This window comes from Polyodon spathula, chromosome 24, assembly GCF_017654505.1.
Source record: "Polyodon spathula isolate WHYD16114869_AA chromosome 24, ASM1765450v1, whole genome shotgun sequence".
Classification (NCBI taxonomy): Eukaryota; Metazoa; Chordata; class Actinopteri; order Acipenseriformes; family Polyodontidae; genus Polyodon; species Polyodon spathula.
The window spans coordinates 15,562,821-15,584,944 of NC_054557.1; the positions used below are offsets into that span (position 1 = coordinate 15,562,821).

Here is a 22,124-nt window from a genome sequence, read left to right on the forward strand (position 1 = left end):
ACTGGCAAACTGTTGCTAGTAAGAATGATTACACAGCAGGTCATTCTTGCAATAAAATGAACTGTCTCCAGTTCCCCCACAAATACAGGAAGCAGTGTTACCCACTCAGTCCAGTCTGACCACAATCTGTAAGTTTTGTAATTTGTATACAGTTGGTCAAAATGACTGATTTTAGCAAATGTAATTCAGTCTATTATGAAACCTGCAACCTGCATTATACATTTGCTACGGAGTGCAGTATAATTTCCTACCAGCAGAGGGCTCATTATCTCCAGGAAACGCTGGGACGTACCTGTTCTGCAATTTTCATCTCTCTACAGAGCAAACGCGCTGGATCACGCTGTGTTAAATATTTCAAATCTTGTTGCTGGTGCATGGAAGCGGGGTGCTGGCTTGTTCAGACTGTTCTTACTCTGACATTGAAATCCTTGAGCCCTGCCCACCCTCCTATTAATACTGAAGCACGCACTCACTCACCCTACAGAGTTAGAGTTCACCTTACTGCTCCCAGTGTAGTCCTAGACTAGCCTTCAAACGAGGGGTCAATGGAAACGCTGAAGCGTCTAGCATCTAAACTAGACAGCTGGGTCAAGGTACAGAACAGTGTTTGTGTGATTTGTGCTTTTTGATCATGCAAATGATGTAAACACAGGTGGCATTTGTCTGCACTATTTAGTGAAAGATTCAAAGTTTTTCAAATGCAGAGCAGAAAATGATGGGATGGACAAGCACACGCACACCCCAGGTCACACAAATTCAAGGTGGCATAGCAATTTCTAATCACCCAGTCAGCTGGAAAAGGTCTTGACAGTTGTTACTGTCTTTATATTTTTGGATGTTGCATTAGCAACAAAAGTAGTTCTAAATGTTTAGAATGTGTTTGCTAATTTTTATTTTGTTCTACAGCTGAAATGTATTCTGGGTCCAGAAACCAGGAGCAAGTTAGTCATTTCACAGAACAGTCAAGCAGCAGCTCCTAGCAGTGGGGCAAGGGCACCAGTCCCTGAGGCAGCGTGAAGTGGGGGAAAGGTCACCTTCCTCACGTTATTGAAACTTTACCTGGTTTGCTATTGTTTTTTTTTTAAATATGCTTTACCATACCTCTGTGCTTTACAATGCTTGCCTATTCTGTACCATGCTTTCAATGTGCTTTACAATGCCTGCCTCTTCTGTACCATGCTTTCACTGTGCTTTACAATGCTTGGCTATTCTGTACCATGTGTTATTTTAAGCACCTGCCAACCGAGCTCCTGACAAAATCTTTCAGATCTTGCTTTTATATTAAAAAAAAAAAAAAAAAAAAAGAATGCAAGCTATGCGATTTGCAAAAGAGCTGAAGCAGCCAGGCCTTTACTAGTGTGTGCTACATACTGTTGGTGTTTCTAGTGCTGTATGTGCATGAGACTGCTATGGCATTGCCATTTTAACCTTCATGAGTCTGCCCCTTTAACATTGAGGCTGTAGGTGACTGACGTGAGCCAGGCACAGGGAATTTCTTCTGGCTCTGCTCCCTGCCTCACATGACTGAGCTCTTCCCATTCCTCTTCCCAGTATAACCCTGCCTGCGTCTAAAATTAGACCCCCCCCCCAGGACAGAATGTGACAGGAACAGTTGGAACCTTGCCCTTCAGCTAACTACAGTCTGTCCTAGTAATCAGCACATAAAACAGCGACCAGGTCATAGCCAAACCTGCCGTGATGTTACATGCTGTTTGTGTAGAATTACAACCCAGTGTCATTTTTCATATTTAGTTGACCTAGGGTGTCGTTTGAATCCCCCCAGCAGGGTTACCCACAGCCGAAGATAGAAATGAATGACGCCCTGCAACGACCCCTGTCAGCGCTGAGGAGTCGATACCAGACCACAATGCAGCGCTCGCTGGAGGCGGCTTTTCTTCCAGTCGAAACTGAGCCGCTGACGTGTGTCTGAGCCGGGTGTACGTGTCTGACGGTCTGGTGGGAGGTGCTTTGCATATTTGGTCGGCTCCACAGTCTCTGTCGGCCCTTTGTGCGACCGGAGTGTAACCGTTTAACAGCAGCGTCGAGCCTGTAAACTGTATTCATCATGGCAGGGTACTTGAAGGTCCTCAGCTCAATCAAATCGGCTGCCGTGCTTTCTGCTAAAAACCCGGCTGTGCTTGCACCTGCCGCTCGCCAGCGACCACAACAGCAGCGGAACTGTGAGTGAAATACTTCGCTTTTATTAATTGCGTTACATTTTGGTAATGGTGTCAGCTATTTTTAGCAATAGCAAATCCCTGGGCAGATTAATTAAGCTGTATTTTTAAAAAAGCACCGTATAATTATTACTCTGCTAATGTAATGCGTGTATTTTATAACTGATTATAGTTAATAACACTGTGCATTTTGTTGTTTGTTCATCAGCGTTTTGATCCAGATATTTGTATGTCAGTATTCTTATGAATTATCAAAGCGATCCGTTCATTGTAATAGTGATAATATGCCGGTGATAGATTTAAGAGCAGACTGTACAGCCAGGATAGAGACTGTTTATTTTGATTGTAGGTTTTCGTCACAAGCGATCGATTTGTTTGAATGACCTAGTAGTTAAAAAAAAAAAAAAAAAAAAACCCACATAGCGGTCTGCTGCTGCTGCTACTAGCGGCGGACAGGGCTTTGTCTAAATTAGGAAACTTTTTTTTTGCCGGTTTATCGCTTCGAAGTTGACATTCCTGGTCGACAGAATTACAAAACCAGCTTGCGATATGGAAACCAGGACATGGTACTCTGAAACTGGTCTCTGGATACAGCCGATCTTGAATTAAATCGATGCACACTGTTGTAGAACTCGTCGCGGTTTGAGCTAGCAACCATTTTGCTGAAGAGCCGGTCGCCCCCATCACTCCCTCGAAAATAACTCAACAACGATAGGGTTATTCCATGTATTCACTATATACTCGTGTCTTACATCGACAAAACAACCCTCAGCAAACTGTTAACAAATACCATATGTGAAAGCGCACCTTTTTTATTTGCTGCTTCCAGTGGTCCATTTTGGAGGTCCTCTCTGTACTGTGTCATTCCAGGACCACTTGGACAGGGCTGCCAAGGACACGCATCGGTCCGGTTGATATTACGTTGCTGTGATATTGTCATATATTAGTGCGATATAAACACAATACTGGAGCGGTTCCGAGTTTACTGCTTTAATATTGCAGTATTGTAAAAGCATTTCAAACAGCTCTGTCTTCTTTAGTTAATCCGGTCACCACTTAAAAGTGTGTTTGAATGATGCATTTAAAATCTGTTTTCTGTGCCCATGGAAATGCGTATTAAACATGTATTTAATTGTTTCTGTTTTAAAAGCATTCTTAAGTCTTAATAGTAGCCAAGGTCAAAACAACCAAAAGTCCCCTGGGAAAACAGTTTAAATAGGCTTTCAGAGTGTTAGGGGGGGTACAATTAAATATCAAGGATATATATATATATATATATATATATATATATATATATATATATATATATATATATCTATATATATATATATATATATTAGTTCGTGTGTGTTGCTGTTGTGGCATTTGGACTATTTCCCAGTATTGAGGTGCTGGTGTTGAATTGCAATCAGTAGCTGTGCTCTTAGTAAGTAAATAGGTCATGTGAAGGTCATGCTGTGTAGAGTTGTGTGTGTTTTAGTGAACTCTCCTCAGACACTTGTTCTTGCAGTACTCCTGTATTCCAGCATGTTTACATGCAACTGCATTACAAGTATTAAATCACAGTGCTTTATCAGTAACCTGGAAAGTGGGTCTGACCTTCACAGTAACAGTGCCTTACTGGTTACAGCTGGTTTGAATGAGGCAGATTTACACAGATGAGCTACAGCTTAAGCAGACCTACAGTAGTTCAGGAGTCTGTCGGAGAGGAAGCGAATGGATAGGCCATGCACTCCTAAGAGCTCTAAATGTGAAACAGTACAGACACGAGCAATACAGGCCATGCAAATACTGTACTGTCTGCTTGTGAAATTTCCGAAGAGGTAATTAAAAAAAAAAAAAAAAAAAACCTGACAGCCAGTCAAAAAAGGATAACAGCTTATTACAGTCGCAAGGTGATCTGTAGGCGCCAGCACTTTCAGTTATATGAGCAGTAACTGCTGTGACAGACGTAAAGGAGCTATTTTAAAGATAGGTGGGTGATTACGTTTAAACTATCTTGAACAAAAACGATAAAGGATTAGGAGCCAGGCAGCTGCCAGGGTATCCTCGAGTACCCAGAGGGTTTTGCTGTAGGGGTGGGACTGCTTGTGCATTGTAGTCACTTTATAATGTGATCTGGGGTTCTGATCAGAGACCTGGCTACATGTGTGGCTTCATTTCAAACCTCTGCAGTATATTGAGGGCGTACACTTACCAATGTGATGTAATACACTGTGCAGGAGTGATGGATGCAGCATGGTTAGGACGGGAGGGGAGTTTGGGTTTTTTTTGTCATGATTCTGTGTTTAAAGTTGCCGTAATAACTTAAGGTCCTTCATGGATTAGGGCCACTTATTCTCCAAGAACTACCAACTACATATATTCCTGTTCGTTCCTTGAGATCAGAAAATGCAGACCTTTTAGTTGTTCCCTAAAAATCAACTGGAGGCAGTTTGGAAGATCTCGGACAGCTACTCTGAGCGGGTTTGCTGTCTTTGGGTTTCTGCAGCTTGCTTTTGTTTTGCGAGTACCGTGATTTCTTTTTGTGGTACGTTTTAAAAACAGAAAAGGGTTTGTATTTGCCTCTCCAGTTGAAGGGTTTGTGGTATTTTGCACACAATGTGTGCTGGTAAATGTTCTGACCTTATTAACGCAGGTGGTTGGTTTGTGTTCTGTAATGTACAAAGATCTCCTGTAGATTTCACCCCATTGTGTGTGTGGGTGGGTGTAAACAATTTAAACCTGTATTAAATGTACAGTACATAATGGTAGCGTGGGACTGCAGTCTTGCCCTTGAAAATGACATCTCCTGTATTTAGTTTTATTTATTCTTGTTAATCTGTTTATTGCTTCCCAGATGCTGACAAGCGCATCAAAGTCTCCAACCCTGTGGTGGAGATGGACGGTGATGAGATGACCCGCATCATCTGGGAATTCATCAAAGAGAAGGTGAGCTCTTCAGTGTGTAGGGCTGAATGGGGAGCCCTGCTCTTCAGTGTGTAGGGCTGAATGGGGAGCCTGTACATTAGGTGAGCCCTGCTCTTTAATGTGTAGGGGTGAATGGGGAGACTGTGCACTGGAAGGCAACTGAAGTGTGCAATGTTCCACAGCATTGGACTACTGAAGTAAACTCTGTTATAACTGCACAGGAGTGTGGCCTTGAGCTGCAATGCAACTTTTTGTAATTACAGTTTGTACCTGTTCTTAAACTGCAGTACTAATTGCTGTTCAGCTGCAGTCTAGTAGTGATGGATACATTGTGCTACAGGTTCAGTCTGGTTGATAAATGCCCTGAGGATCTCAGGCATGTCTCAACATTTTAAAACAAGTCCCTTTGCCTTGTGCAAGTCGTATTGTTACAAAGACTGGCTGTTCACCTGGTGACTATGCTGCAGATTGCTCTACCTTGTTGCTGTCTAGTGGAGCACATTAAATAACTTTCCCTGTATCCAAGTACTTTCCCTTCCAGAAGGGAGCCCAAGACGTGAAAAGGACACAATCAGTTTAGATTCTGATGTCGTCTGGAGTGCAGTGAATTGTATTGGTATTGTTAGAGTTGCTAAGAGACTGATGCTAAGAAGTCAAACGGTGCATGTGTTTTTTAGTAGCTGTGATTCTTTATTATGGATGTAAATTGCATGGTGGCTTGATTTTGAAACTTGACTCTTTCTTGCATCCAGCTGATTCTCTCCAACGTGGCTGTGGACCTGAAGTATTACGATCTGGGGCTTCCGTACCGGGACCAGACTAACGATCAAGTCACCATCGACTCTGCACTGGCCACCCAGAAGTACCATGTTGCTGTTAAATGTGCCACCATCACTCCTGATGAGGCCAGAGTGGAAGGTAAGTCTACCTCGTGTCTGTTTCAGCCATCAGCATGCAGGAACAATGCATGTGTTTTTTGTTGCAGTGTTTTTGAGGTTTTTTTTAATTGATTTATTTATTTGTTCATGCAAACCTCGAATATCTTTTCCATTTAGAGTTCAAACTGAAGAAAATGTGGAAAAGCCCAAATGGAACAATCAGGAACATCCTGGGTGGGACAGTCTTCCGCGAGCCAATCATCTGCAAGAACATTCCCCGCCTCGTTCCTGGCTGGACAAAAGCCATCACCATCGGCAGACACGCCTTCGGAGATCAGGTGGGCTGTCTGGAACGGAACTTGCTCAACGTGACATTAATACCAACAATTTGTGCCCACATTTCTCCATTCTAATTTGATCAGATGTTGCACGAACACTTCACATGGAGACAATTTTAACTAGTTGCCAGAAAAAGTAACCTTGAGTTTCATGGTGTTCATATTGCATATTGCATGTACCTAATGCATGCTGCTACCACTCCCGGGAAAGTCACAAACTTCTCCTGCCTTGTGTACTCACTTCAAGAAAACAAGAAACCCATTTTTCCTGTGTCTGCGACCCAGATTTGTCTTGCTGTTCATGCAGAATGTTTGACGGATCTTAAGATTTCTCAATTAGTTTATTTGACACTTCTTTCCTTTTTGTTCCAGTACAAAGCGACAGACTTCGTGGTGGACAAGCCTGGCAAATTCAACATGGTGTTCACCCCCAATGACGGGAGCAAGGCTCAGGAGTGGGAGGTGTTTGACTTCCCTGGAGGAGGCTGTGGGATGGGCATGTACAACACAGACGAGGTGAGACTGGAGGCAGGGTAGCACCCCATCACTTCCAAACTCTCAATCACAGCTGAGGTAGAGCGTCTAGGATGCTAAGTGAAGCAGGCAGACGTTTTGGCTTGTGCCGCCTTCAGTGTACTGAACGTTTGTCTGCTTGACTCAATTTCTTATGTTATAACTTGTTTAGATAATGGATCATACATGCGTTTTTTTTTAAATTTCAGTTTCTTTATCAGATTATTATTTCACTATAAATAAATAAATAAATAACCAACTGTTCCCCTGGCTGTGTGCTTGCTGTCTGTCCCTAGTCCATCACTGGCTTTGCTCACAGCTGCTTCCAGTATGCCATTCAGAAGAAGTGGCCCCTCTACATGAGCACCAAGAACACCATCCTGAAAGCCTATGACGGGCGCTTCAAGGACATCTTCCAGGACATCTTCGAAAAGTAAGAGCCTGAAACCGCGAGCGCTATCATTTCAAACCTGCCTGTTGCTGTGACACAGCAGTGGCCTGATGTGACCTCCGTTCCCTCCCACAGGCACTACAAGCCCCAGTTTGACGAGCTGAAGATCTGGTATGAGCACCGTCTCATTGATGACATGGTGGCTCAGGTGCTCAAGTCCTCAGGTGCCTTTGTCTGGGCCTGTAAGAACTATGATGGCGACGTGCAGTCAGACATCCTGGCTCAAGGTATGGCTGCAGGCAGGGTACCTTGTTTAAAGGGTTAATTTTATCTATCTATCTATCTATATCTCTCCCTATCATATTCTCTCCTCTTCCCCCCCTTTCAGGGTTCGGCTCCCTGGGTCTCATGACCTCTGTCCTGGTCTGTCCCGATGGCAAGACCATCGAAGCCGAGGCAGCCCACGGCACGGTGACCCGCCACTTCAGAGAGCACCAGAAGGTGAGAGAGACCCTGCTGGAGAGAGCAAGAGGCAAAGAATCTCTGGAAGGACTGCTTCCCAAATCAATAGGGGAAAATGACCACTTCTTGCACCCAGCCCCCTAAATGTTTAAGGAATGTGACTCGGACAGGACACTTTAAACCAGTTAATTGTTCTTGGACTGTAGAGCTGAGGAGAGGGATCCTGTTGATGCAAGTGCCCACTGGAGGAGCCCTTCTGATGAGCAGCGATAGTTAGTTCATGAACTATCAGTGAATAAGGGAGGATTCACCATCCGTTATATTTTCTTATGTCCCATTATAGCTACAGTACTCCAATACATACTGTCCAGAGCCATTACATTGTGGTGTGATTTGAGGTTACACGACCATGGTTTATATAGGATTTGGAAATGTCTTTATGACTGCAGTGGCATGGTCATGGTGCTACGTTGAGGTATTCTACATGTATTAAACACTGTCACCTACTGGCCCAAACTTTCACTGCAGGTGGCCTGTGGAGTCAAAAAAAAGTTTTGTATTACAAGTGGGTTAAACCTACTGCTTGTTCTTGTAATTGATACACAGTAAGATGCAGATGCATTTTGTAAACATGAACAATTTACACAGTGGTTTGCTAATAACCCATCCACACTACCTAAATATGTGATTGTCATTTACTACGTTCACAATCCTGTGTTTCAGAAGTTAATGAAAATGTGTGTGTGAGAATCACTTTTTGCTCGGTATGTGGTCTGAAATATTGCATGCTTTCATTTCAGGGCAATCCAACTAGCACCAATCCCATTGCCAGTATTTTTGCCTGGACCAGGGGCTTGGAACACCGTGGCAAACTAGATGGCAACTCTGATCTGATCAGGTAGCAGTTTGTCCCGAAGGAGCTGCTGTGTTTGCAGTGTATATGTGCTTGTTCCCTGATCTGTTGTGTGAATAAACTGAATGCGTGTCTCCCTCACACTCTCTTTTCTTTCATTGTAGATGACTGTTCTAGCTCTGCAAGCGACTCTTCCTCCTTTACACTCTTTTTCTCGTGTGCTTGAAGTGCTGCTTCTGTGTGCTTTTTGCTTGTTTGTATATTCAGGGTCCTATTGCCTTGTTGGACACTTTGGAAAAAGACCAGGCAGACCAGACCCCTCAACAGCTTGTGTTTAAACTAGGTTTTGTCGGTTGGGTGAGTATAGATGACTGCAGCAAACCATATGGCAAATTTACAGTTGCGTTCATGTTTTCTTTCTTTTACTGAAAGGTTTTCCCAGCTCCTGGAGAAAGTGTGTGTTGAAACTGTTGAGAGTGGAGTAATGACCAAGGACCTTGCAGGCTGTATCCATGGCCTTAGCAAGTAAGTGTCTGTTTGTCGTGCGTTGCGCTGCAGTGTCCCTTTGCAACATGGTAATTGGGAGCTGCTCTCAGGACACTTGCCATGAGAACGAGGCTTGCAAGTGAAATGATATTTCTGTAATAAAAGGAGTGGGGGTTGCTGCCTGTGCCCTTACAATTGAGCACCGTAAATGTTCACTACATTCAGATTTAAAAAGTGGTAACTAAATTACGTCACTCCTAGTTGAAATAACCTTCACTATACTGTGTTCCTAACTGTTAAATTCATCTATCTTTCCCCTGCACAGATGCAAATTGAATGAGCACTATGTGAACACTACCGACTTCCTAGATGCTATTAAGAACAACCTTGACAAAACTCTGGGCAAGAAGTGAACTCCATAACAAGGCCAGGCTGGAAATGAAGTTACGTCTTTTTATTTTTTTTACCTCATTTTTAACTGAAGGGAAAATGTACTACGTTTGAGTCTGGACAAGCAGGTACATGCAGTCAGTGAGTGCACCGTCACAGGGTAAATCGTCTTGCTGGTTCTCCCCGCCGAGTCCCTGTTTTGTAATGTGAAGTACACCTCGAACACTGTAATACAGATATTTAAATTACTGAAATTGATTAACTCCCATTTTCAAGCAATAAAAACCATTGTAAAACCTCCACTTTTATTACTTCTGCTAGTTAGGGGGTGTGATTTGTGTCTCATTCGTTTTTTGTATGAAGGGTTTTAGAGTCTGCATATTCTGAGGATGGCCTCCTTGTGTTTTTTTTTTTTTTTTTTTTTTTTTTTTTATGGAGATGATTTTTAAACTAGCGACAGACCCCATTTAAGGCTATAAGCGAGGAAGTCATCAGCACTTTAACACTGAGTCACCAGTTCTGTAATGTGTTAGGTATCCCAATCCAGAACAACGGCACAATGCCAGTTCAGGGTTTGAAAGCAAACTACTGGACAATGAAACTGGAAGTTATTTTCAGTGTAACCTTAGCTGCTCAGTACAGACATCAAAAGGTAGTACTATATTTTCTGCAAGCTTAAGTAACTCTTCATATTATTGGGGTGGAAACTGGAGCAGGTTTGCCTGCCTGAGTTTCCTTCAAGCTCTACCTCAGAATTTTGCTTGAGTTTTGAAGTTCCAGAGGCCCATTATCCAAGCCCAATGCCAAGTTACAAACACAGTGAACTAAGTGGGTAATAAATTAGACTTACACAGATCAGTATTTTTAAAAGGTAAATAAATTTATTATTTACAATATTCTTGTCAGGTACACAACATTTTAGATGTACAGTATATTCACACCAATGCAACAGAAATGAAAACGGGTCTGATCCTTTCAAAAGGTTTTATTTGTGTCTTAACTGAAGGTTAGGAAATGCAATATCTTCTCTATTGTCTGCACCGTTACTTCAGTTTAGTCAACAGCAACTCAACCTCTGTCAGCTACTGGAGAGAGTCCCCAACACAGGGCATATTAGTGTCCTTGTATCTCCAGTGTATTTGTTATTGGCATGCTCTTTAGGAAACTCAAGTATTATAAACTATACGGAGATGAGAGGGAGGCCTTTTAAATGCTTCAGTGTGGTGGAGATGGATAATGAAAGATCTCCATGGGAATCTGCCCCCCACCTGTATCCTTGTTAATGCCTAAAAGTAATATCTGAAATGCATTTACATGTTAATACTGCCAAGCAGTGTAGTGCAGCTCTACACAATACACAGCACAGCATTCAGCAAGCTCCTCCTGGTGGCAGGGGAGCCCTGCTACAGCACACTCCGTGGACAGTACAGTATCTCACTCTTAACACGAACATACAGCAGGAGTTTTCACAGATGCTGGTCCTAGTTGGTGCACAAAGTTGCAATAACGTACATAAGTAGTTTTGCTATTTTACAACAACTCTAGGAATCATCCTAGTTCATACTGCAGTCAGATGCAATATTTTGGGTCAGAATCATAGACAAGCTTTCACACACTTTTGCTCATTAATTGTCTTCCCATCTTGATCAGAAAACCAGGATTTGTAAGAATGTGGTACAATGCGTCAAGAGGCTCCGTTCCAGGTGCTGGAATAATAGTCATTTTCTGCACTGTTTGGCTTCAAGTCTTTCTTTTGGTAGTAGTCAAATTCTTTGGTCCACAGTGACCAGATGAATGAAAGGAACACACAAAGGCCCTGAGATTGAACAGAACTAATAGAAGTACAATATAGATTAGTGTACTTGAACACATGAATAAGCACTAATACAATCACTAAACTGCTTATACTTCAATCCATACAAGCAGGAATCATTTTAATGGGCAAAAGATTAATTGAATTTTTTTTTTTGTTAAGACAACATTTTCAGCTTATTGAGAAACTTCTATTGGTATCTTTGCAAAACAGGTATGTAGCAACGCATTGTCAAATGTAGAACCATGCTCTATAAACAGAGAAAAAAATAAAAAGCCATTCCTCTATAAGATACCCTAAATGAACTGTACATTTCCAGAAAACTATTTATTAGGAAGTTTAACTCTTTAGAACACTTTTATTGGAAAAGTTATCATTCAAATTGCACCTGATGTCTAAGTGTCAGATGAAGTGTTCAAGTAATTTACAACCAAACAAAAAAAGTTTTTCCTTTTGTTGCAGAAGCTTGTTTTAAAAACAAAGTGAAAAAAAAAAAAACAACTCACCAAGACTCGTGTAGAGGTAATGGACGTAGGAGCCCCCCCTTTCCTGGGGCTACTACTGTTTATAAAAGAAAAGAGAAAAGGCAATACAGCCAAAGCGTCCTTAAGTCTTGTTTCAGTTGTTTTCCCATTCTTTACTCCAGGGTTCGGTGCATCACCCTGCCCTGACTACAGAATCACCCACGGCCCGAAAGGGACTTCACTTTGGAGGTGTCTCCAATTCAAACCCTGGCATTCAGGGAATACAAAGGGTTTCAGGAGACAATCCATATTCACCAATGTTCCACCAAGCTGGCCATGTGGAGGCAGCAACAGCATGTTATCTTTCAGCCTCCATCACTAACACATAGTAGCATCTTTTTATTGGCACCACAGTGTCAATAAACAAACCCTAGAAGCCCAGGGCTGATTCCTGTTTGAGGTTTGACTGGGTTCATAAAATCACACTAGGATTTCACAGGGAAGCATCAACAGCAGTGACTCGGAATTGAAGCACAGTGCACTTAAAGGTTGCCATCTAGTGGACTGATAAAACAGTCATAATAACAGTGAACCTGACAACTCTCTCTGTGCAGGAAACAATCCATCTAAACAGTATTACCTTTTCAAGCTGCACTGATGCTGTTCCAATTATGCAGCAGCCAATGTAAACCCCTCAACCCTGCCTTGGACAATGCAGGCTATTACCTGAGGATCCATATCCTACATTTTAGAATGAGAGTATCGTGACCCACAGTTGGGGGGCTATTTTGCCTCCATCACTGTAGGAGCTTTTATACACTTTCTAGCAGTACTGGTTTGTAAATCGTTGTTTGTTATTTTCTCTGACCCTGGCTGTTACATATCAGCAAGACTACTTTTTCCCCCACAAGTTCTATTTATACCACAATCAACGAATAATACTTCAGACCATTTGGAAACATGAGAAAAAGATGCATCCAAATGTTTTTATTTTTTCTTTCCAGAGGTCCCCTAGGGATGGCTAGACAGTGCCAGGACTTTTCTGCAGGAATATTGAACAGTCACTGGTTTCACTGGGCACCCATTGAACTGGGGTGTGAAACCGTTTGCCTTCCTTACTGTATATACCTGGTTTCAGTACAATCTAGTGGGACCTGGAGGCAGAACAGCTGCATTGTTAAGCATGTCTCACCGCAGGCACTTCTTGGAAGTTCAGTAGGGCTCTGTGATGGGGCCGTCAACAGTCAACCAATCCAGTGCCCCGAGCGCCGTCAGGCTCTTTGAACCTCCCATCCCCATCACTGTAGTGAACACTGCATCGCAGCCTTCAAGCCATTGGGTATCTGTCGGTCTCCTTCTCAAAGTCATAGTACCCCATGTCTTTCATGGCCTCCTCAGACAGTTTGGAAATGTCTTGTGTGTTGTCAGGGGTTTCTGATTCAGTGTAATCATAGGAATTATCTTCCTCATAGTCTTCCTGACCCTCCATGTCAGGGTTTTCAGAGCTGTTCATGTCCAGATCTAGAAGGTAAAAACAGCTGGGATTTTAAACATTTAACAACACTAGAGGCACCACACACATTATTTTCTTCGTCAGGAAAGCACAACTTCATTAAAAGCATGTCCGACCTTGCGTCGTTACAGAAACTGACATGCAAGGGGCACATGCAGTTCTTTTTAATACTATTTTCTGTGCAAGCAACACATTATCATCCCCATGCTGCAGTGGATGTTCATCTGATTCCTCAGTAATAATCACCTTGCCCGTCCAGAGATATGTCCACGATGCCATGCTTGACCTTCATGTGTCGGCTCAGGTTGCCTTTCAGGTTGAATTTGCTGGAGCAGTACGGGCACTTGAAAGGCTTGCTGCCTGCATGGAGGTGCATGTGGCCCAGGAGGTTGTACATTCGGTTGAAGGATTTTCCACAGACCTATACAAATATATATATAGACATATTGTTAGACTACAACAACAACAAGAATAATAGGTTAGTCTATTTAAGGGATCTTAGCTCGGCTAGTTTAGAGCTAAAACGTAAAATAAATAAATACATTTTCAGATCCCTTAAATCCCAACCCCTATCTAGTGTTCCCTAGTTCTGTAGGATTTCTTTCACACTGTTCATACCTGGTTAGCATGTATCATAGTAACACAGCTTTTAAAGGTCATACAGAGGTCAGTGCTAGGGTACAAACCCTTTCTTGAAGCTCTCAAACATACTGCATCAGGTTGTTAAGAGCTGTATCTCATTCTCAGGAGGCTTACCTTGCATTTGAAAGGTTTGACAGGTAAGTGGACAATCATGTGCGTCTTGAGCGTCTGTTTCTGAACAAAGGTTTTAAAGCAGATGTGGCACTGGTAGGGGCGCACGCTGGCGTGAATCAGCATGTGCCTCTTCAGGTTCGCCGACAGCGTGAACTCTCGTGAGCACACGTCACATTTGAATTCTTTTACACCCTAGAACAACAAAGCACAAATGTTCTGATGTCTTAAAAAGGTAAAAAGCAGGTTAATTGCACCACACAGAAAGAGAAGCACTGTATCATGGTTAGTGTAAATTAAAACCAGACAATTCCTTCACTACTGGACTGAAGTCTAACAAATCAGCACAATGCACTAATGAACTGTATGTGCTCAGGGTTACATTCTAGATTTAGAATGCAGAACAACAGTGCTGCTGCCGCCCTTGAATACTCATGGCTGCGGTTCCATCGTGTGTGAGAGTGCTGAATCTGCACTTGCAATTACTTTAACAAGACACAAGGGGGAGCAAGCTTAGTCAACAGCAATGGAAGGGACTACATTAAAAACAAAAAAAAGAGGAAGCTTCCCACAATCTAAATTTTCATTAGCAAGAAAAAGTAAACACAGGTGTTCTTTTTTTTTTTCTCCCGTTTGTTTAGAGATCCCAGTAGGTTTATAGTTCTGTTTGAAGTTTCTTTTTTAAAGTCGTATGTAGAACTTAAAATAAAACAATTAAAATAAACGCAAAGCTTTCTTTTGACATTCCCGGTGCATTCATGATAATTATGAAACCAATCTGATTCACACTCCCTTCCTCCAAGTTTCTGTGAGGCCTACAGATCCTTCCCCACGCAGCGTCTTCATTAACTGATCAAGTGGGAACGACTGGGCCCCTCATTCAGTTTAATATGCAGGCCAGCCAGTCACCCAGCGGGGCAGTCAATCGCGCCACTGCAGGACAGTGACCCCCAGCTGTGGAGCATCAAACCCGCTAACAAACTGCATTCTGATACAGATGCCAGCCCAGCCAGCCATGCAGGCACACAGGCTACTGACCATACAATGCAAGAGGAGGATTTATACTTTGTCAAGATAATCTCTAAATATGACATGAGAGATTTCAGTCAGTAAATAGGTGGTCTCCAGCATCTCACAAGAAGGAAGTGTTACAACACAGGCATTCTCAGTAATCAATTACCAGCATTTTCAATAAAGCAATTTTTTACCACTATTAAAGTCTGGTGGCAAGACATCATTAGCTATGTATAAAATGCAGCATGCATTTCTAGCACTAGGTTTTAGTAACTAAATTTGTTTAAGCGCCAAACTTAATTAAAACAAACAGGCCAAAAAGTAGACCATTTCAGTTTTAGCTCCACTACATGGAACATGCAGCCGAGCCTTGGAAGCAGCCTCTCACCTTGTGTGTGAGCGCGTGCTGTTTCAGGTGGTGGATCTGGGAGAACTCCAAGCCGCACTCGCTGCAGACGAACGGCCGGATGTTCTGGTGCTTCATCAGGTGGTTCTGCAGCTGGCTGCGGTAGTGGAAGGACTTGCTGCACTCTGAGCACTCGTAGGAGGTGGGGCCCTGGTGCGTGGCCAGGTGCCTCTTGAGCTGGTTCAGTGCGGGGAAGTCCAGCCCACATTCCACGCACACGTGGCAGCGCCCGTTCTCGTGTTTCGTCTCGTGAGCTTTCAGCTCGCTGGGGTAGGCGAAGCCGCGCCCGCAGAAGCAGCAGCTGTAGGGCTTGACGTCCGTGTGCTGCAGCATGTGCCTCTTGAGGTGGCTGGTCTGAGTGAAGGCCTTTTTGCAGACGTCGCACTTGTGCGGCCGCGTGCCCTGGTGGGTGAGGAGATGTGTCTGCAGGTGGCTGGGCTGCTTGAAGAGCTTGCCACAGTGTGGACACTCGTGGGGCTTGATGCCGCTGTGGCCCAGGATGTGTGTGACCAGGTTATACTTGGAGGTGTAAGACTTCTCGCACATGCGGCACTTCCAGCGCTTCAGCCCTTCACCCATGTCGACGCAGTAGGACTCGTCAATCTGCACGTTGATGTCCAGCCGGTCAATCTGCACCCGTCGGCTGTGCTGCGCGTTTCCCTCACTGTCCGTCTGTTCCTGCCAGCTCATGTTCTGGCTGTTCTCATCAAACTCACCCTCCGGCCCGGCCGCCTCCCCGGACTCGTACCCCACTTCGCTGGGCTCAAAGTACTGGCTCAAAACAGGGCTGTCCTGGCTCTCTTCGCTGGGTTCAGAGAGGTCCTTATTCTTCTCCTCCTCCTCCTCCTCCTCCTCCTCCTCCTCTGCATCATCATCACGTCTGGTTTTACCCTCCTCCTTGCAGCTGGGACAGCAGTTCCCGTTCTGCTTGTGCTTGTGACGTGTTACAGGAGTGACTAGGTGTGGAGGATTGCTTTTAAAGCAGCACAGGTTAATCATTTTCATCCTGTCCCCAGTGCAAGGGCTGGCTGGTTTCTGGCTTCTGTCTGTTTTAGAGCAGCCCTCTGTTTTGACCTGCTTCGCCTCCTCTGAGTCCAGACCTTCAGACCCCGAGGACTCCTCCCGCTTTCTTTTCCCTTTCCCTTTCGGGCCGGGTTTCCTCCTCTCCTCTGCGTCCGGGGGCTCCCCGTCCTCTGTCTCTGGAAGGTAGTCTCCATTGGCCCCGATGAGCTGGTCAGTAAAACCATATTCCAGTTGCTCCTGCTGTGGAGGAGGGGACACTTTGGGTTCTCCGGTGTAGAAGCCATTGGGCGCTATGGTGGCTCCAAACACTTCGTTCTGAGAAATCAAGCCTAAAACAGCTGCCTGCGCCAGGGAAAGCACGACCACGGGGTCCGTCTGAGTTCCACTATTGATCAACTGTTCCATGACTTTAGTGTAACATCTAGTCAGCCTACAGTCTTCCAAGCAAAAAGAAAAAAAAAAAAAAGGTTAGGCTCAAAATAAGACAGATTTGCAACTCTCAATTTAGAAGGCATTCACTCCACACTAACTAAATTCAAGCCCCCCTCATATTATGAAATCGGGTTTGATGTCCCAAACGTTCTTGTGGGTGTATTATTGCTATATTATAAATATCAAATGGTTCTCAGCAGCAGTAATCCAGAGACTCTGTGACTATCGAGTCTCTCTTGCGGAGAACAGAAAACACATTTGATTAGCACTGTAGGACAAGGCTGAGACTGGTTAGGACTTCCTTCCTGCTCACTAAAAATGAAAAATACAATCCCAGTCCAACCAGGAAGCCAATTTCCTTAAGAAATCCAGATGCCTTCCTGTTCATTTAATAATGCAGCCAAGACTCATGTAAACAGCCACAACCAATAATGAACTTATTCAAATATGTTTAAAATGACATGAGACGTCAATGTTAACTGCACAAGAAGCATGGGAAAGCAAAGCTCAATATGTGGCATTCTGCCTCCCTGCAGCGACTGACAGCCCAACAGGAAATCTGTAAATAAGACAGAGAACGCAACACTCTTACATAGTGAAGGTTTGTAATATAGTGAAGGGTTAAAACCTAGCATGATCCCCAGAGAATTACTGCAATGCTGAAATCGTTGCAATGCTGAAACACAAGTACAGAACCCGGACAAAAACCTCAACCTGCTTCCTGTTTGGTCAACCGTAGACAGAATACAGAACACTCCGTGACTCGTCTGAATTGTTGTTCCTGAAAGCAGTAATACTGTAGTTGCCTGTGTTTCTGAACATGCTGCAGTAGAATTGTGTATTCTATTAGGTTCTGCCCCTTTAAAAAGTAGATGTGATATAACCTTCTCCATCTAATAATACTGTACAAGAGTCTGCCCCTTACCATTGAATTTCCTCATTCTGAAATTCTATGATGCTGCAAGACCCCTTCAACACGAAAGGATAGAAACGAGTTCCTAATGATTTGTTTTTGGAAGAGGGAAGGAGGTCCCAGTGCTTTATAATTAGGGAGGGCTGTATGTGCTTCCACACATACTGTACTAGGCAAGTTTGAAGCTACCATTTCACTCAGTGGGGGAGGAGGCTTCCTCACTGCACATTGTGCAGCTAGCTCTCTGTACTGCTGCCACTTAAAATATTCTGCCAATGCAGAACAGAAAGTAAAAACAAAGAAATGAGAATTGAGAATAATTTAGCAAAACAATACAACAACAAAATAAATAATGAAAGCATGCCAGCAGAAACAGGTATATTAGAGGAGTGCAGCAAGAGAGACTTATCAGGTAAAAAGAAAAGGACAGCGAGAGAGAGAGAGCGCAGAGGAAAAAATAAGAAAAGGGAAGGTAGAAAAGAGTGAGAGGGGGAGGAGGGAGAGAGAGAGCAGAAGATAATGTAAGAGGAGAGAAGAAAAGAGGAGACCGGGAGATTGTGTGAAAGAAGGGAGGGAAAGAGAGGGGGAGGGAGAGATGGAAAGAAAAGGGAGACAGCAAAGAAGAAAGGGAGGGGAAGAGCAAGAGAGGAGAGAGATGGAAAGAAAAGGGCAGGGAAGCAAGAGAGAGATAGAAAGAAAAGGGAGACAGCAAAGAAGAAAGGGAGGGGAAGAGAGGGAGAAAGGGAGAGGGTAGGGAGAGAGAAAGAAAGAAAAGGGACACAGCAAAGAAGGGAGGGGAAGAGACAGAGGGAAAGAGATGGAAAAAGGGAGACAGCAAAGAAGAAAGGGAGGGGAAGAGAGAGACAGAAAGAGAGAGGGTAGGGAGAGAGACAGAAAGAAAAGGGAGACAGCAAAGAAGAAAGGGAGGGAAGCAAGAGGGAGGGAGAGAGAAATGGAAATAAAATGGAGACAGCAAAGAAGAAAGGGAGGGGAAGAGAGAGGGAGGAATGGTGGGGAAGGAGAAAAGGAAAGAGAGGCGGAAGAGATAGGAACAGAATTAGAATGAGGGTGAAAACAAAAATAAGGGAGGGAGTGAGCAACTGACAGTAAAGGAAAAAATGAACCCCTTAACTCCCAAACATTTCAAGACTAAATATAATATGAGATTAAGTCTTAGCGAAGCAAAGTACAGCTACAGCCAAAAGTTCTCCATCACCCCGTAACATTTTACAAATTTTGCTTCGTAGAGTCGAATGAAACCTGCTGAATAATGTTACGTTTTACCATTCTGAATTACATAAAGCTTTGTAGTGTTCCATATACCTAAAAAACTAACAAAACTGAAAAACGTGGCATTTCAAAATCATGAAATACTGGACTACTATTACAGCTTCCAGCGGACTTCTGCGATATAATAAAGTTGATAAAGTCGAATATATTATATATATATATATATATATAGTTCAGTATATATATATATATATATATATATATATATATATATATAAAATCACACACACCTCAATCCTAAAATTCTAGGTGATGGTGATGCAAAACATTTGGCCATAGTAGTAAAAATAATATAATCAAAGTGCAGAGTAAATGTGGAGAAATGAGAATACAATGGGTGGGGTGAGAGAGACAGCAGAGAGAATGAAGAAACAAAGACAGAGATGAAAGGGGTAGAAAAGTAGAGAAGAAACCACAAGGGGTATGGATATAACACACTACTGTGAGAAAAAACAAAAACACTGGCAATGTTCCACCGCAAATATTAACACCTGTTCACTCCAACTCTTAACTGGAGCACAGATAGAGAGGGGGACAGAGTGGAATTTAGGAAACTAACCCCCCCTCGTGTAAAGAAAAAAAATAGGTGTAAAGACTTCAGAAACCTCTCTCTCACATTCTTACCTCTTTTTGATCCTTTTGTTTTCCAGGACACTGACTCAGGTAAAGCCCACCTAGTCCTGTCAGAATACAAGTGAATGGGGAGAGGAAACCAAGAGCCCCTTGAAGCTACAGGGGTGTACAGCAGGATTAAGAGACGTCACTGAAGTGAAAGAAAACATCTGGAAAACTAAGAGCTGCACAACGATGACAGGCACCAGGGAACTCTTACGCAGATTAAAAGGAGATTTTTTATTCTAGAACTTATTCGCCTTTAAAAAAAGAGAGAAGCGAGAAGGAAACTAAAATGAAATGAAACTCCAAGGGGAACATGACTCATATCAAAAAGAGTTACTTCTCTCGGGACTTGAAGACTTGAAGCTGCCGGTATACAGGTAGCCCAGCTACAGCCTGATTGTGAGTTGATTACTCACAGCACGTGCATGACTAGATCGTACCTTCCTGTATGTAGAATAGCAGAAACAGTCTACCTAAAACCTTCAGTAAAATAAGAACTTTAACGAGCTGAAGCGCTGTAAGACCAGAAAAAGACAGCGGTTTCAGCAAGTGCATTCATAATTATTACACTCAATTTAACTGATGGGTTTGCGTTTAAGGTGACCTTAACAAAAAACATCATCTACTATTAGCTGATCTTTCACACAAGCTAGCTGCAGTCAGTATTCTTTACAGCCACACATGCAACGAGCATTCAAGGAAACACGGGACAATTCGATTAACTGAACTGGGAAAAGGCATTTTAGGAATACATAAATCCATGAAATAGCTTAGAAATGTGGAGAGATTTTTATTAAGATTTGAATTATGCCTCCAGCCACAATTTTCCACCTGATGGGGAGAAAGGCAGTACTAGCAAAACATAATTAGAAAAGACACGCAAAAAGAGAGGGATGGTGGTTAGGGTTAGGGTTAGGGTTAGGATACATCCCTGCTCCCCTTTGTACTGTATGTTTAGTACAGAGTCCACAATAATAATTCGACATTCTGTATTTTCTGTAATACACAATTTGTATTTGCTTACGGGCAGTCCTGAGGTATAAATTAGGTTGTTTGAAGAACACTTTTGGGGTTACAAATTATTCTCTTTATTATCTGTGTGCACTCTATTAAATTTTTTACATGCTGATATTAAAGATGAGCTGGGAAAGACTGTAGAGGAAGAGATGGAGATTGTGGAGATTATTTAGTTTGCACTGTACTGGAAATGTTATTGTCTATATATGCAATCCAAAGTCAAACTAACTAACAAACAGAACAGTTCCTTCATGGTTTGACATTTCCTCTAGGAAAACCAGCTACAGTACGGGAACTAATTAAACCAAAAAACACAGGAATGCTTGATAAATAAGAAACTCCTCCGCTTGAATTAAAAGACATCACACTGTACATGACAAATTGAACTGCTTACTTTATGTGGTATGCATGACAGAAACAAATGTGTTGGACAGCTCGAAAGTAGAGGGTCCAAAAAGCAGTGAGCTATTGTAGTTATAATTCTGTTTTTAGCAATCAGCAAATCAGTGTGATGACTATATGCAGAATTCACAATCAAAGCCTGTACTGTAAACCACATACAATGTGTGTGTGAGCGTGAGAGTGAGAGAGACCACACAGACAGACATAGAGAGATGTACCTGAGTAACCATCACTGCACAAAGAGATTCAGAAATCCCAACGCGAGTGAATACCAGCAGATAGAGGAAAAAGGTGCAGTCAACAATGGGGGGGGGGCAGAACAATTTAAGAACAAATGGAATTAAAACGAGACAGTAAACGTGAAAAAAAATTCAAAACCACAACTCAATTAAATGTGAGTGGGGAAAAAAATTCTAATAGTTAAGATTTTATCTTAGAAAAATGCCACTGTTGCACAACTGGATCAATCTTTTGTAACCCTTCGGAAGACTGTCACTAGTACAGTAGGTAAGCCAAGCGTTCTGTCGCGCTGGTGATATTTAATACCAGGATTGGTTTAGTACCAGGTCTAAATCAGCATGCAACACTTCTCTCAGTTCTAAACATGTATAAAATGCAGAGTGTAGTCTACAGCAGTATTTAGCATCTTTTGCTTTTTCTCAAAAATACCCTCTCCCCTGGAAACAGACTATCTGCTACCAACTCTTTCCAACTACAGTATCTGAACTAATAACCACCTACAGTAACTACAGGCAGCAGGGGTGGACATCAGCAATGAGAAAGCCTGTATTTCTACTTTTATCTTGAATCACTTCTTCAGATTCTTTAAAACTGGAATGCTTTGTCTCTGGCAGTACCTTCTTCCCGTTCCCATGGAAACTCATCTCTGCTCTGTATACAGCATCTCCCCTCTGTTTCTCTCTCTCCTTTCTCTTATCTTCCTCATCTCTTTCATCTCTGCCTCTCTCTCTCTTTATATACTCTTCCTACACTCTCCTCAATTCCAGTTTTTATCTCTTCTCTTTTATGTCTTTCACCTTATATATATCTGAAGAAAGGCTAATGCAC

General features: G+C 42.8%; 2 protein-coding genes across 2 annotated transcripts; one reads left to right on the forward strand and one right to left on the reverse strand.

Annotated features, from left to right (window-relative positions):
- The first annotated feature begins 1,942 nt into the window (after positions 1-1,942).
- LOC121299083 (isocitrate dehydrogenase [NADP], mitochondrial-like) lies at positions 1,943-9,700 on the forward strand. Its single transcript, XM_041226599.1, has 11 exons — positions 1,943-2,180; positions 5,017-5,108; positions 5,840-6,005; positions 6,143-6,303; positions 6,676-6,819; positions 7,113-7,249; positions 7,343-7,494; positions 7,596-7,708; positions 8,470-8,567; positions 8,955-9,047; positions 9,334-9,700. Exons 1-11 carry the CDS (start codon positions 2,066-2,068, stop codon positions 9,419-9,421), a joined length of 1,359 nt encoding a protein of 452 aa, XP_041082533.1. The 5' UTR covers positions 1,943-2,065; the 3' UTR covers positions 9,422-9,700.
- On the reverse strand, positions 9,511-19,779 carry LOC121298543 (zinc finger protein 710-like; the record flags this gene model as incomplete). Its single annotated transcript, XM_041225669.1, has 5 exons — positions 9,511-13,196; positions 13,435-13,609; positions 13,945-14,136; positions 15,344-16,821; positions 19,644-19,779. Coding segments are annotated over 5 exons (2,175 nt in total), but the record flags the coding sequence as incomplete, so codon positions are not given.
- Positions 19,780-22,124: the final 2,345 nt, after the last annotated feature.

Bases quoted from the DNA above. Each gene is read 5' to 3' on its own strand.
- LOC121299083 (XM_041226599.1), top strand. From the start codon at position 2,066: ATGGCAGGGTACTTGAAGGTCCTCAGCTCAATCAAATCGGCTGCCGTG. The intron at 6,304-6,675 runs GTGGGCTGTCTG...TTTTTGTTCCAG, and splicing joins GACACGCCTTCGGAGATCAG to TACAAAGCGACAGACTTCGT. The intron at 9,048-9,333 runs GTAAGTGTCTGT...TCCCCTGCACAG, and splicing joins TGTATCCATGGCCTTAGCAA to ATGCAAATTGAATGAGCACT.